General features: G+C 54.8%; 1 protein-coding gene across 5 annotated transcripts in view; it reads right to left on the bottom strand.

Moving 5' to 3' along the window:
• Positions 1-15,554, bottom strand: part of ino80 (INO80 complex ATPase subunit) — a 104,970-nt gene that overhangs the window by 42,345 nt on the left and 47,071 nt on the right. For all 5 annotated transcript variants that reach the window (XM_042301017.1, XM_042301019.1, XM_042301018.1 and 2 more), the window contains 2 exons: positions 5,758-5,901; positions 3,398-3,623 (listed from right to left, as the gene is read on the bottom strand). In XM_042301017.1, the coding sequence (XP_042156951.1) occupies positions 3,398-3,623; positions 5,758-5,901 (370 nt within the window). The remainder of the gene's footprint in view (positions 1-3,397; positions 3,624-5,757; positions 5,902-15,554) is intronic.

Below are 15,554 nucleotides of genomic sequence, written 5' to 3'. Positions count from 1 at the left end.
TCTGACCTCTCTGACCTCCAGAAGCAGCTCTGTCATAAAGACGCACAGCGTAGCAGGTCTCCACTATCCGTGTTTTCATCACCAGGTTTAGCAGTGACACGCACACCCTGGAAGTGACAGGACTGTGACAGGATGGTTCTATATTAGTTCTGTCTCAACCCCTGACCCAGGCTATCCCTCTCCTGCTTAGCTGTGATCCTCCCACTGTCTTTACTCTCCCTGGTTAGTAGGGAACAGAGGAGGCTTCCCCCCCTACCACACACTACAGGAGTAGGGGACAGACACACTACAGGAGTAGGGAACAGACACACTACAGGAGTAGGGAACAGACACTAGAGGAGTAGGGAACAGACACACTACAGGAGTAGGGGACAGACACACTACAGGAGTAGGGGACAGACACACTACAGGAGTAGGGGACAGACACACTACAGGAGTAGGGGACAGACGCACACTAGAGGAGTAGGGAACAGACGCACACTAGAGGAGTAGGGAACAGACGCACACTAGAGGAGTAGGGAACAGACGCACACTAGAGGAGTAGGGAACAGACGCACACTAGAGGAGTAGGGAACAGACGCACACTAGAGGAGTAGGGAACAGACGCACACTACAGGAGTAGGGAACAGACACTACAGGAGTAGGGGACAGACACTACAGGAGTAGGGGACAGACACTACAGGAGTAGGGGACACATGCACACTAGAGGAGTAGGGAACAGACGCACACTAGAGGAGTAGGGAACAGACGCACACTAGAGGAGTAGGGAACAGACAGACCACACTAGAGGAGTAGGGAACAGACACTACAGGAGTAGGGAACAGACACACTACAGGAGTAGGGAACAGAGACACTACAGGAGTAGGGAACAGAGACACTACAGGAGTAGGGAACAGACACACTACAGGAGTAGGGAACAGACACACTACAGGAGTAGGGAACAGACACACTACAGGAGTAGGGAACAGACACTACAGGAGTAGGGAACAGACACTACAGGAGTAGGGAACAGACACTACAGTAGGGAACAGACACTACAGGAGTAGGGAACAGACACACTACAGGGGTAGGGAACAGACACTACAGGAGTAGGGAACAGAGACACTACAGGAGTAGGGAACAGAGACACTACAGGAGTAGGGAACAGAGACACTACAGGAGTAGGGAACAGACACACTACAGGAGTAGGGAACAGAGACACTACAGGAGTAGGGAACAGAGACACTACAGGAGTAGGGAACAGACACTACAGGGGTAGGGAACAGACACACTACAGGAGTAGGGAACAGACACACTACAGGAGTAGGGAACAGACACACTACAGGGTAGGGAACAGACACACTACAGGGGTAGGGAACAGACACACTACAGGGGTAGGGAACAGACACACTACAGGGGTAGGGAACAGACACACTACAGGGGTAGGGAACAGACACACTACAGGGTAGGGAACAGACACACTACAGGGTAGGGAACAGACACACTACAGGAGTAGGGAACAGACACACTACAGGAGTAGGGAACAGACACACTACAGGAGTAGGGAACAGACACACTACAGGGTAGGGAACAGACACACTACAGGGTAGGGAACAGACACACTACAGGGTAGGGAACAGACACACTACAGGAGTAGGGAACAGACACTACAGGAGTAGGGAACAGAGACACTACAGGAGTAGGGAACAGACACACTACAGGAGTAGGGAACAGACACACTACAGGAGTAGGGAACAGAGACACTACAGGAGTAGGGAACAGACACACTACAGGAGTAGGGAACAGACACACTACAGGAGTAGGGAACAGACACACTACAGGAGTAGGGAACAGACACACTACAGGAGTAGGGAACAGAGACACTACAGGAGTAGGGAACAGACACTACAGGAGTAGGGAACAGACACTACAGGAGTAGGGAACAGACACTACAGGAGTAGGGAACAGACACTACAGGAGTAGGGAACAGAGACACTACAGGAGTAGGGAACAGACACACTACAGGAGTAGGGAACAGACACTACAGGGGTAGGGAACAGACACTACAGGAGTAGGGAACAGACACTACAGGAGTAGGGAACAGACACACTACAGGAGTAGGGAACAGACACTACAGGGGTAGGGAACAGACACACTACAGGAGTAGGGAACAGAGACACTACAGGAGTAGGGAACAGACACACTACAGGAGTAGGGAACAGACACACTACAGGAGTAGGGAACAGACACTACAGGAGTAGGGAACAGACACTACAGGAGTAGGGAACAGAGACACTACAGGAGTAGGGAACAGAGACACTACAGGAGTAGGGAACAGAGACACTACAGGAGTAGGGAACAGAGACACTACAGGAGTAGGGAACAGACACTACAGGAGTAGGGAACAGACACACTACAGGAGTAGGGAACAGAGACACTACAGGAGTAGGGAACAGACACACTACAGGAGTAGGGAACAGAGACACTACAGGAGTAGGGAACAGAGACACTACAGGAGTAGGGAACAGACACACTACAGGAGTAGGGAACAGACACACTAGAGGAGTAGGGAACAGAGACACTACAGGAGTAGGGAACAGAGACACTACAGGAGTAGGGAACAGAGACACTACAGGAGTAGGGAGCAGGAGTAGGGAACAGACACTACAGGAGTAGGGAACAGAGACACTACAGGAGTAGGGAACAGAGACACTACAGGAGTAGGGAACAGACACTACAGGGGTAGGGAACAGAGACACTACAGGAGTAGGGAACAGACACTACAGGGGTAGGGACACAGACACACTACAGGAGTAGGGAACAGACACACTACAGGAGTAGGGAACAGACACTACAGGAGTAGGGAACAGACACTACAGGAGTAGGGAACAGACACTACAGGAGTAGGGAACATACACTACAGGGGTAGGGAACAGACACTACAGGAGTAGGGAACAGACACTACAGGGGTAGGGAACAGACACTAGAGGAGTAGGGAACAGACACACTACAGGGGTAGGGAACAGACACTAGAGGGGTAGGGAACAGACACTACAGGGGTAGGGAACAGACACTACAGGAGTAGGGAACAGACACACTACAGGAGTAGGGAACAGACACACTACAGGAGTAGGGAACAGACACACTACAGGGGTAGGGAACAGACACACTACAGGAGTAGGGAACAGACACTACAGGAGTAGGGAACAGACACTAGAGGGGTAGGGAACAGACACTACAGGGGTAGGGAACAGACACTACAGGGGTAGGGAACAGACACACTACAGGAGTAGGGAACAGAGGTCTCTGTGTGGTCTGAATCCAGAGCAGCAGGACTGGCGAAAGTGTTTCCTCTGACTGTTAATTTCAACGTAAATACACCGAAACAAACCAACGCACACACACTGCGTTTCCGTACCTGGTATTCTGATGTAGGACCAGCCATGCCGGGGGTAGAGCGCCATCACTCCCCCAGGGCATCGTGGGTAGAAAGTGTTGGCTCGGGACATCCAATCAGAGGCCAGATCAAGGGAGCCGTACAGGAAGCAGTGCTTGGCGGCCATGCCCCCTCCGGCCCTCGTCTCCTGCCACTCGTACTCAGCGCTGCGGTCGTCACAGTACCGCTCCATGGGAACCGCCGTAACCTAGGAAGCAACACAAAATTAACAATTGTCATTCTGATGAAGTGTTCCAATGTTGATTTGATTAAGTTTCATTCCAACTGCCAGCCGACCCCACGACCCCAGGTCGGGTTTCGTGACTCCAGCCGACCCCACGACCCCAGGTCGGGTCTCGTGACTCCAGCCGACCCCACTACCCCAGGTCGGGTCTCGTGACTCCAGGCGACCCCACGACCCCAGGTCGGGTCTCGTATCGAGTCTCGTGACTCCAGGCGACCCCACGTCGGGTCTCGTATCGAGTCTCGTGACTCCAGCCGACCCCACAACCCCAGGTCGGGTCTCGTATCGAGTCTCGTGACTCCAGCCGACCCCACAACCCAGGTCGGGTCTCGTGACTCCAGCCGACCCCACAACCCCAGGTCGGGTCTCGTGACTCCAGCCGACCCCACAACCCCAGGTCGGGTCTCGTATCGAGTCTCGTGACTCCAGCCGACCCCACAACCCAGGTCGGGTCTCGTGACTCCAGACGATCCCACAACCCCAGGTCGGGTCTCGTGACTCCAGCCGACCCCACAACCCCAGGTCGGGTCTCGTATCGAGTCTCGTGACTCCAGCCGACCCCACAACCCCAGGTCGGGTCTCGTGACTCCAGCCGACCCCACAACCCCAGGTCGGGTCTCGTGACTCCAGCCGACCCCACAACCCCAGGTCGGGCCTCGTGACTCCAGCCGACCCCACAACCCCAGGTCGGGCCTCGTGACTCCAGCCGACCCAACAACCCCAGGTCGGGTCTCCAGCCGACCCCAGGCCCGGTCTCGTGACTCCAGGCCCGGTCTCGTGACTCGAGGCCCGGTCTCGTGACTCCAGGCCCGGTCTCGTGACTCCAGGCCCGGTCTCGTGACTCCAGGCCCGGTCTCGTGACTCCAGGCCCGGTCTCGTGACTCCAGGCCCGGTCTCGTGACTCCAGGCCCGGTCTCGTGACTCCAGGCCCGGTCTCATGGCTACGGTTGCAAAGGGCCAGAAACTTTTTTTTACCAAAATTTTACAGAAATTTAACATGGGAAGTTAAGCACAGGAATTTTTGGAATTTTGCTTAAATTCAACCAAAACGCAGTGAACCTTTTTTTGTGGAATAAATATAAGGCAATTCTAGGTCTTGTGGCATATTTTGGTTAAACTATCCCCAATTCAATGGAATTGTAACCCTATGCAAGCACAGTGTATTCTTCCATCACATGTACAGCTGATTCTCAGGATCTTGCACACTAATGAGATGCTATTTAGCCCACGAGTTGAGTTTACCAAAAAGTTATATTTTGGTTTCATCTGACCATATGACATTCTCCCAATCTTCTTCTGGATCATCCAAATGCTCTCTAGCAAACTTCAGACGGGCCTGGACATGTACTGGCTTAAGCAGGTGGTCTAATAATTTTGCACGCCCAATTTTTCAGTTTTTGATTTGTTAAAAAAGTTTGAAATATCCAATAAATGTCGTTCCACTTCATGATTGTGTCCCACTTGTGGTTGATTCTTCACAAAAAAATGCAGTTTTATATCTTTATGTTTGAAGCCTGAAATGTGGCAAAAGGTCGCAAAGTTCAAGGGGGCCGAATACTTTCGCAAGGCACTGTAGATGGATGGAGGGAAAGAGGGAGAGAGGGAAAGATAGATGGATGGAGGGAACAAGGGAGAGAGGGAAAGATAGATGGATGGAGGGAACAAGGGAGAGGAAGAGATGGATGAGGGGAAAAGGAGCAATGTTTCTTGGTCTCTTTGTAAATGTGGAAGCTATGATCGGTGAATCAGCAGGATGTCTCTCTGTGTGTGTGTGTGTGTGTGTGTGTGTGTGTGTGTGTGTGTGTGTGAGAGAGACCGTGCAGCAGGTTGGGTGGTCGAGTGAGAAAAGGGACGGGGGAGGAGGATGTGTTGTCTTTGGAAACATTAAACAATGAGCAGCATTATCTGCCTAACATGTGTGCTGTGTGTGTGTGTGTGTGTATTCTGTGTGTGTGTGTTCATTCTCTGTGTGTGAAGAGACCCCCTGCGGTGGCTTCAAGCTGCACTCTAAACAAACAGTAACTTCTAAAAAACGTCTCGTGGACCACAGATGTATTTACCTTCCTCTCTCTCTCTCTCTCACACACTGGGGCCTTACCCTTGGCACAGCGGTGAGCAGGAACTTGGGTGGTTGTGTGGGTTGGCCCGGTCGTAAGGTGGTGGAGTTGGCAGAGCATCGACTGTGGACCAGAACATCACAGTGACCCATCAGACCTGGGCTGTGACGGGTGAATACCAGGTTCTGGAGAGAGAGAGAGGAGAGAAGAGAGAGAGAGCGAGAGAGTGAGTGAGAGACAGAAGAGAGAGCGAGAGACAGAAGAGAGAGCGAGAGACAGAGACAGAAGAGAGAGCGAGAGACAGAAGAGAGAGAGAGAGACAGAAGAGAGAGAGAGAGACAGAGAAGAGAGAGAGAGACAGAGAAGAGAGAGACAGAAGAGAGAGAGAGAGACAGAGAGAGAGAGAGAGACAGAGAAGAGAGAGAGAGACAGAAGAAGAGAGAGAGAGACAGAGAAGAGAGAGACAGAGAAGAGAGAGACAGAGAAGAGAGAGACAGAGAAGAGAGAGAGACAGAGAAGAGAGAGAGACAGAAGAGAGAGAGACAGAGAAGAGAGAGAGACAGAAGAGAGAGAGAGACAGAAGAGAGAGAGAGACAGAAGAGAGAGCGAGAGACAGAAGAGAGCGAGACAGAGGAGAGCGAGACAGAGAAGAGAGAGACAGAAGAGAGCGAGAGACAGAGAGAGAGAGAGACAGAGGAGAGCGAGACAGAGAAGAGAGCGAGACAGAGAGAGACAGAAGAGAGAGAGACAGAGAGAGACAGAAGAGAGAGAGACAGAAGAGAGAGCGAGAGACAGAAGAGAGAGCGAGAGACAGAAGAGAGAGAGACAGAGAAGAGAGAGAGACAGAAGAGAGAGACAGAGAAGAGAGAGACAGAGAAGAGAGAGACAGAAGAGAGCGAGAGACAGAAGAGAGAGAGAGACAGAGGAGAGCGAGACAGAGAAGAGAGCGAGACAGAGAGAGACAGAGAGAGAGAGACAGAGAGAGACAGAAGAGAGAGAGAGAGACAGAAGAAGAGAGAGAGACAGAGGAGACAGAGACAGAGAAGAGACAGAGACAGAGAGAGACAGAAGAGAGAGAGAGACAGAGAGAGAGAGAGAGACAGAAGAGAGAGAGAGAGACAGAAGAGAGAGAGAGACAGAAGAGAGACAGAGAGAGAGAGACAGAAGAGAGAGACAGAGAGAGACAGAGAGAGAGACAGAGAGAGAGAGACAGAGAAAGAGAGAGACAGAGAGAGAGAGAGAGACAGACAGAGAGAGCGAGACAGAGAAGAGAGCGAGACAGAGAGAGACAGAAGAGAGAGACAGGAGAGAGAGAGACAGAAGAGAGAGCGAGACAGAGAAGAGAGCGAGACAGAGAGAGAGACAGAAGAGAGAGACAGGAGAGAGAGAGACAGAAGAGAGAGCGAGACAGAGAAGAGAGCGAGACAGAGAGAGAGACAGAAGAGAGAGAGAGACAGAAGAGAGAGTGAGAGACAGAAGAGAGAGCGAGAGAGAGAAGAGAGAGAGACAGAGAAGAGAGAGAGACAGAAGAGAGAGACAGAGAAGAGAGAGACAGAGAAGAGAGAGACAGAGAAGAGAGAGAGACAGAAGAGAGAGAGACAGAGAGAGAGCGAGAGACAGAAGAGAGAGCGAGAGACAGAAGAGAGAGAGACAGAGGAGAGAGAGACAGAAGAGAGAGACAGAGAAGAGAGAGACAGAGAAGAGAGAGAGACAGGAGAGAGAGACAGAAGAGAGAGACAGAAGAGAGAGAGAGACAGAAGAGAGAGAGACAGAAGAGAGAGAGACAGAAGAGAGAGAGACAGAGAAGAGAGAGAGACAGAAGAGAGAGACAGAGAAGAGAGAGAGACAGAAGAGAGAGAGACAGAAGAGAGAGAGACAGAAGAGAGAGAGACAGAAGAGAGAGAGACAGAGAAGAGACACAGAGAAGAGAGACACAGAGAGAAAGGAGAGACTAGATTGATCAAGTACTCAAACCCAAAAATATCACATTCCTTTTGGCAGTTTAAAGTGTATATGATGAGCTTCAAAGAACGCGTGCGTGTGTGTGTGTTAGAGTCATGCAACATCGGCTTCATTCACAGTGAATATTCTGTTAAAGGGGGAAGTGTGGCTGTATTTTCATCGTCCTGCGTTTGACCCCCCCCAACCTTTTTATTGACATTTTGTTTTGTTAAAGAGATAATGCAATATGCAAATATGTCTAAAGCATATTATATTAAGCATAATTTCATCTCTGCACTAAATATTTTTTTGAAGGAATTTCCACTGTGCCATAAATCCATGTTTTTAATGATGCTGTTTACAACAAAAACAACAAGGTGCAGATTTCTGGGACAGTAGAATAAAATAAAATAGTATTTTTAGTGCAGAAGACATCATTCAGAAGGATTCTGATGTAATTATGAGCTGGATTGGAGTGTTCTCTAACAAGCTTTAGATACATTGTCATAACGCATTGTAATCAACGGCTAAAATGTGACAATCACAATTCTCTCTGTGAAGAAACAAACTAAAGACTTGGGGGATAAACTAAAAGCACGGAAAGAGTGAAAATGAAACCAGATGTAAAAATAAGCCATGGGCAGACCCACAGCGCCATCTAGCGGTTCTGAACAGCAACAGACCACCCTTCTCTCCATTCCAGGGCCTGAGACCTGCGGTAGTTCGTAGACCAAACCCCAAATATGACCCCATTTGGCCAAGACAGTCCTTTAGCCAACAGAATGTTGAAATCCTAGTGGTTACGTCTCAGCAGACTATAGCAGGTGTAAAAACATGGCTAACCAGGGTTGGTTGGTAACAGTGGTGAGGTGGGGCTTGGTGGTCAGCTGAGAGTTGAGACTTAGCTGCTCCAAATAAAGGGAAAGATTCATCACATTGGGACAGACTGATGTTGGAAAGATCCTGTGTGTGTCTCTCTAGGCGTGGCTGGCTGAGTGTCTGTCTCTCTAGGCGTGGCTGGCTGAGTGTCTGTCTCTCTAGGCGTGGCTGGCTGAGTGTGTCTCTCTAGGCGTGGCTGGCTGAGTGTGTCTCTCTAGGCGTGGCTGGCTGAGTGTCTGTCTCTCTAGGCGTGGCTGGCTGAGTGTGTCTCTCTAGGCGTGGCTGGCTGAGTGTCTGTCTCTCTAGGCGTGGCTGGCTGAGTGTGTCTCTCTAGGCGTGGCTGGCTGAGTGTGTCTCTCTAGGCGTGGCTGGCTGAGTGTCTGTCTCTCTAGGCGTGGCTGGCTGAGTGTCTGTCTCTCTAGGCGTGGCTGGCTGAGTGTCTGTCTCTCTAGGCGTGGCTGGCTGAGTGTGTCTCTCTAGGCGTGGCTGGCTGAGTGTCTGTCTCTCTAGGCGTGGCTGGCTGAGTGTGTCTCTAGGCGTGGCTGGCTGAGTGTGTCTCTCTAGGCGTGGCTGGCTGAGTGTCTGTCTCTCTAGGCGTGGCTGGCTGAGTGTCTGTCTCTCTAGGCGTGGCTGGCTGAGTGTGTCTCTCTAGGCGTGGCTGGCTGAGTGTCTGTCTCTCTAGGCGTGGCTGGCTGAGTGTCTGTCTCTCTAGGCGTGGCTGGCTGAGTGTGTCTCTCTAGGCGTGGCTGGCTGAGTGTCTGTCTCTCTAGGCGTGGCTGGCTGAGTGTCTGTCTCTCTAGGCGTGGCTGGCTGAGTGTCTGTCTCTCTAGGCGTGGCTGGCTGAGTGTGTCTCTCTAGGCGTGGCTGGCTGAGTGTGTCTCTCTAGGCGTGGCTGGCTGAGTGTGTCTCTCTAGGCGTGGCTGGCTGAGTGTGTCTCTCTAGGCGTGGCTGGCTGAGTGTGTCTCTCTAGGCGTGGCTGGCTGAGTGTGTCTCTCTAGGCGTGGCTGGCTGAGTGTCTGTCTCTCTAGGCGTGGCTGGCTGAGTGTCTGTCTCTCTAGGCGTGGCTGGCTGAGTGTGTCTCTCTAGGCGTGGCTGGCTGAGTGTGTCTCTCTAGGCGTGGCTGGCTGAGTGTCTGTCTCTCTAGGCGTGGCTGGCTGAGTGTCTGTCTCTCTAGGCGTGGCTGGCTGAGTGTCTGTCTCTCTAGGCGTGGCTGGCTGAGTGTGTCTCTCTAGGCGTGGCTGGCTGAGTGTGTCTCTCTAGGCGTGGCTGGCTGAGTGTGTCTCTCTAGGCGTGGCTGGCTGAGTGTGTCTCTCTAGGCGTGGCTGGCTGAGTGTGTCTCTCTAGGCGTGGCTGGCTGAGTGTGTCTCTCTAGGCGTGGCTGGCTGAGTGTCTGTCTCTCTAGGCGTGGCTGGCTGAGTGTGTCTCTCTAGGCGTGGCTGGCTGAGTGTGTCTCTCTAGGCGTGGCTGGCTGAGTGTCTGTCTCTCTAGGCGTGGCTGGCTGAGTGTCTGTCTCTCTAGGCGTGGCTGGCTGAGTGTCTGTCTCTCTAGGCGTGGCTGGCTGAGTGTCTGTCTCTCTAGGCGTGGCTGGCTGAGTGTCTGTCTCTCTAGGCGTGGCTGGCTGAGTGTCTGTCTCTCTAGGCGTGGCTGGCTGAGTGTCTGTCTCTCTAGGCGTGGCTGGCTGAGTGTCTGTCTCTCTAGGCGTGGCTGGCTGAGTGTCTGTCTCTCTAGGCGTGGCTGGCTGAGTGTCTGTCTCTCTAGGCGTGGCTGGCTGAGTGTCTGTCTCTCTAGGCGTGGCTGGCTGAGTGTCTGTCTCTCTAGGCGTGGCTGGCTGAGTGTCTGTCTCTCTAGGCGTGGCTGGCTGAGTGTCTGTCTCTCTAGGCGTGGCTGGCTGAGTGTCTGTCTCTCTAGGCGTGGCTGGCTGAGTGTCTGTCTCTCTAGGCGTGGCTGGCTGAGTGTCTGTCTCTCTAGGCGTGGCTGGCTGAGTGTGTCTCTCTAGGCGTGGCTGGCTGAGTGTCTGTCTCTCTAGGCGTGGCTGGCTGAGTGTCTGTCTCTCTAGGCGTGGCTGGCTGAGTGTCTGTCTCTCTAGGCGTGGCTGGCTGAGTGTCTGTCTCTCTAGGCGTGGCTGGCTGAGTGTCTGTCTCTCTAGGCGTGGCTGGCTGAGTGTCTGTCTCTCTAGGCGTGGCTGGCTGAGTGTCTGTCTCTCTAGGCGTGGCTGGCTGAGTGTCTGTCTCTCTAGGCGTGGCTGGCTGAGTGTCTGTCTCTCTAGGCGTGGCTGGCTGAGTGTCTGTCTCTCTAGGCGTGGCTGGCTGAGTGTCTGTCTCTCTAGGCGTGGCTGGCTGAGTGTCTGTCTCTCTAGGCGTGGCTGGCTGAGTGTCTGTCTCTCTAGGCGTGGCTGGCTGAGTGTCTGTCTCTCTAGGCGTGGCTGGCTGAGTGTCTGTCTCTCTAGGCGTGGCTGGCTGAGTGTCTGTCTCTCTAGGCGTGGCTGGCTGAGTGTCTGTCTCTCTAGGCGTGGCTGGCTGAGTGTCTGTCTCTCTAGGCGTGGCTGGCTGAGTGTCTGTCTCTCTAGGCGTGGCTGGCTGAGTGTCTGTCTCTCTAGGCGTGGCTGGCTGAGTGTCTGTCTCTCTAGGCGTGGCTGGCTGAGTGTGTCTCTCTAGGCGTGGCTGGCTGAGTGTGTCTCTCTAGGCGTGGCTGGCTGAGTGTCTGTCTCTCTAGGCGTGGCTGGCTGAGTGTCTGTCTCTCTAGGCGTGGCTGGCTGAGTGTCTGTCTCTCTAGGCGTGGCTGGCTGAGTGTCTGTCTCTCTAGGCGTGGCTGGCTGAGTGTCTGTCTCTCTAGGCGTGGCTGGCTGAGTGTCTGTCTCTCTAGGCGTGGCTGGCTGAGTGTCTGTCTCTCTAGGCGTGGCTGGCTGAGTGTCTGTCTCTCTAGGCGTGGCTGGCTGAGTGTCTGTCTCTCTAGGCGTGGCTGGCTGAGTGTCTGTCTCTCTAGGCGTGGCTGGCTGAGTGTCTGTCTCTCTAGGCGTGGCTGGCTGAGTGTGTCTCTCTAGGCGTGGCTGGCTGAGTGTGTCTCTCTAGGCGTGGCTGGCTGAGTGTCTGTCTCTCTAGGCGTGGCTGGCTGAGTGTCTGTCTCTCTAGGCGTGGCTGGCTGAGTGTGTCTCTCTAGGCGTGGCTGGCTGAGTGTCTGTCTCTCTAGGCGTGGCTGGCTGAGTGTGTCTCTCTAGGCGTGGCTGGCTGAGTGTGTCTCTCTAGGCGTGGCTGGCTGAGTGTGTCTCTCTAGGCGTGGCTGGCTGAGTGTGTCTCTCTAGGCGTGGCTGGCTGAGTGTGTCTCTAGGCGTGGCTGGCTGAGTGTCTGTCTCTCTAGGCGTGGCTGGCTGAGTGTCTGTCTCTCTAGGCGTGGCTGGCTGAGTGTGTCTCTCTAGGCGTGGCTGGCTGAGTGTGTCTCTCTAGGCGTGGCTGGCTGAGTGTGTCTCTCTAGGCGTGGCTGGCTGAGTGTGTCTCTCTAGGCGTGGCTGGCTGAGTGTGTCTCTCTAGGCGTGGCTGGCTGAGTGTGTCTCTCTAGGCGTGGCTGGCTGAGTGTGTCTCTCTAGGCGTGGCTGGCTGAGTGTGTCTCTCTAGGCGTGGCTGGCTGAGTGTGTCTCTAGGCGTGGCTGGCTGAGTGTGTCTCTAGGCGTGGCTGGCTGAGTGTGTCTCTCTAGGCGTGGCTGGCTGAGTGTGTCTCTCTAGGCGTGGCTGGCTGAGTGTGTCTCTCTAGGCGTGGCTGGCTGAGTGTGTCTCTCTAGGCGTGGCTGGCTGAGTGTGTCTCTCTAGGCGTGGCTGGCTGAGTGTGTCTCTCTAGGCGTGGCTGGCTGAGTGTCTGTCTCTCTAGGCGTGGCTGGCTGAGTGTCTGTCTCTCTAGGCGTGGCTGGCTGAGTGTCTGTCTCTCTAGGCGTGGCTGGCTGAGTGTCTGTCTCTCTAGGCGTGGCTGGCTGAGTGTCTGTCTCTCTAGGCGTGGCTGGCTGAGTGTGTCTCTCTAGGCGTGGCTGGCTGAGTGTGTCTCTAGGCGTGGCTGGCTGAGTGTGTCTGCTGGCTGAGTGTCTGTCTCTAGGCGTGGCTGGCTGAGTGTGTCTCTAGGCGTGGCTGGCTGAGTGTCTGCTGGCTCTCTAGGCGTGGCTGGCTGAGTGTGTGTCTCTCTAGGCGTGGCTGGCTGAGTGTGTCTCTCTAGGCGTGGCTGGCTGAGTGTGTCTCTCTAGGCGTGGCTGGCTGAGTGTGTCTCTCTAGGCGTGGCTGGCTGAGTGTGTCTCTCTAGGCGTGGCTGGCTGAGTGTGTCTCTCTAGGCGTGGCTGGCTGAGTGTGTCTCTCTAGGCGTGGCTGGCTGAGTGTGTCTCTCTAGGCGTGGCTGGCTGAGTGTCTGTCTCTCTAGGCGTGGCTGGCTGAGTGTGTCTCTCTAGGCGTGGCTGGCTGAGTGTGTCTCTCTAGGCGTGGCTGGCTGAGTGTGTCTCTCTAGGCGTGGCTGGCTGAGTGTCTGTCTCTCTAGGCGTGGCTGGCTGAGTGTGTCTCTCTAGGCGTGGCTGGCTGAGTGTCTGTCTCTCTAGGCGTGGCTGGCTGAGTGTCTGTCTCTCTAGGCGTGGCTGGCTGAGTGTGTCTCTCTAGGCGTGGCTGGCTGAGTGTGTCTCTCTAGGCGTGGCTGGCTGAGTGTGTGTCTCTAGGCGTGGCTGGCTGAGTGTCTGTCTCTCTAGGCGTGGCTGGCTGAGTGTGTCTCTCTAGGCGTGGCTGGCTGAGTGTGTCTCTCTAGGCGTGGCTGGCTGAGTGTGTGTCTCTAGGCGTGGCTGGCTGAGTGTGTCTCTCTAGGCGTGGCTGGCTGAGTGTCTGTCTCTCTAGGCGTGGCTGGCTGAGTGTCTGTCTCTCTAGGCGTGGCTGGCTGAGTGTCTGTCTCTCTAGGCGTGGCTGGCTGAGTGTGTCTCTCTAGGCGTGGCTGGCTGAGTGTCTGTCTCTCTAGGCGTGGCTGGCTGAGTGTCTGTCTCTCTAGGCGTGGCTGGCTGAGTGTGTCTAGGCGTGGCTGGCTGAGTGTGTCTCTAGGCGTGGCTGGCTGAGTGTGTCTCTCTAGGCGTGGCTGGCTGAGTGTCTGTCTCTCTAGGCGTGGCTGGCTGAGTGTCTGTCTCTCTAGGCGTGGCTGGCTGAGTGTCTGTCTCTCTAGGCGTGGCTGGCTGAGTGTCTGTCTCTCTAGGCGTGGCTGGCTGAGTGTGTGTCTCTAGGCGTGGCTGGCTGAGTGTGTCTCTCTAGGCGTGGCTGGCTGAGTGTCTGTCTCTCTAGGCGTGGCTGGCTGAGTGTCTGTCTCTCTAGGCGTGGCTGGCTGAGTGTCTGTCTCTCTAGGCGTGGCTGGCTGAGTGTGTCTCTCTAGGCGTGGCTGGCTGAGTGTCTGTCTCTCTAGGCGTGGCTGGCTGAGTGTGTCTCTCTAGGCGTGGCTGGCTGAGTGTGTCTCTCTAGGCGTGGCTGGCTGAGTGTGTCTCTCTAGGCGTGGCTGGCTGAGTGTGTCTCTCTAGGCGTGGCTGGCTGAGTGTCTGTCTCTCTAGGCGTGGCTGGCTGAGTGTGTCTCTCTAGGCGTGGCTGGCTGAGTGTGTCTCTCTAGGCGTGGCTGGCTGAGTGTGTCTCTCTAGGCGTGGCTGGCTGAGTGTCTGTCTCTCTAGGCGTGGCTGGCTGAGTGTCTGTCTCTCTAGGCGTGGCTGGCTGAGTGTGTCTCTCTAGGCGTGGCTGGCTGAGTGTCTGTCTCTCTAGGCGTGGCTGGCTGAGTGTGTCTCTCTAGGCGTGGCTGGCTGAGTGTGTCTCTCTAGGCGTGGCTGGCTGAGTGTGTGTCTCTAGGCGTGGCTGGCTGAGTGTCTGTCTCTCTAGGCGTGGCTGGCTGAGTGTGTCTCTCTAGGCGTGGCTGGCTGAGTGTGTCTCTCTAGGCGTGGCTGGCTGAGTGTGTGTCTCTAGGCGTGGCTGGCTGAGTGTGTCTCTCTAGGCGTGGCTGGCTGAGTGTCTGTCTCTCTAGGCGTGGCTGGCTGAGTGTCTGTCTCTCTAGGCGTGGCTGGCTGAGTGTCTGTCTCTCTAGGCGTGGCTGGCTGAGTGTGTCTCTCTAGGCGTGGCTGGCTGAGTGTCTGTCTCTCTAGGCGTGGCTGGCTGAGTGTCTCTCTAGGCGTGGCTGGCTGAGTGTGTCTCTCTAGGCGTGGCTGGCTGAGTGTGTCTCTCTAGGCGTGGCTGGCTGAGTGTCTGTCTCTCTAGGCGTGGCTGGCTGAGTGTCTGTCTCTCTAGGCGTGGCTGGCTGAGTGTCTGTCTCTCTAGGCGTGGCTGGCTGAGTGTCTGTCTCTCTAGGCGTGTCTGGCTGAGTGTGTGTCTCTAGGCGTGGCTGGCTGAGTGTGTCTCTCTAGGCGTGGCTGGCTGAGTGTCTGTCTCTCTAGGCGTGGCTGGCTGAGTGTCTGTCTCTCTAGGCGTGGCTGGCTGAGTGTCTGTCTCTCTAGGCGTGGCTGGCTGAGTGTGTCTCTCTAGGCGTGGCTGGCTGAGTGTCTGTCTCTCTAGGCGTGGCTGGCTGAGTGTGTCTCTCTAGGCGTGGCTGGCTGAGTGTGTCTCTCTAGGCGTGGCTGGCTGAGTGTCTCTCTAGGCGTGGCTGGCTGAGTGTCTGTCTCTCTAGGCGTGGCTGGCTGAGTGTCTGTCTCTCTAGGCGTGGCTGGCTGAGTGTCTGTCTCTCTAGGCGTGGCTGGCTGAGTGTGTCTCTCTAGGCGTGGCTGGCTGAGTGTCTGTCTCTCTAGGCGTGGCTGGCTGAGTGTGTCTCTCTAGGCGTGGCTGGCTGAGTGTCTGTCTCTCTAGGCGTGGCTGGCTGAGTGTGTGTCTCTCTAGGCGTGGCTGGCTGAGTGTGTCTCTCTAGGCGTGGCTGGCTGAGTGTGTCTCTCTAGGCGTGGCTGGCTGAGTGTGTCTCTCTAGGCGTGGCTGGCTGAGTGTGTCTCTCTAGGCGTGGCTGGCTGAGTGTCTGTCTCTCTAGGCGTGGCTGGCTGAGTGTGTCTCTCTAGGCGTGG

This window comes from Oncorhynchus tshawytscha, linkage group LG18 (genome assembly GCF_018296145.1).
Source record: "Oncorhynchus tshawytscha isolate Ot180627B linkage group LG18, Otsh_v2.0, whole genome shotgun sequence".
NCBI classification, from domain to species: Eukaryota; Metazoa; Chordata; class Actinopteri; order Salmoniformes; family Salmonidae; genus Oncorhynchus; species Oncorhynchus tshawytscha.
Note: the sequence above shows the minus strand (reverse complement) of the source record. Positions and strands in the feature narration are given on the sequence as shown.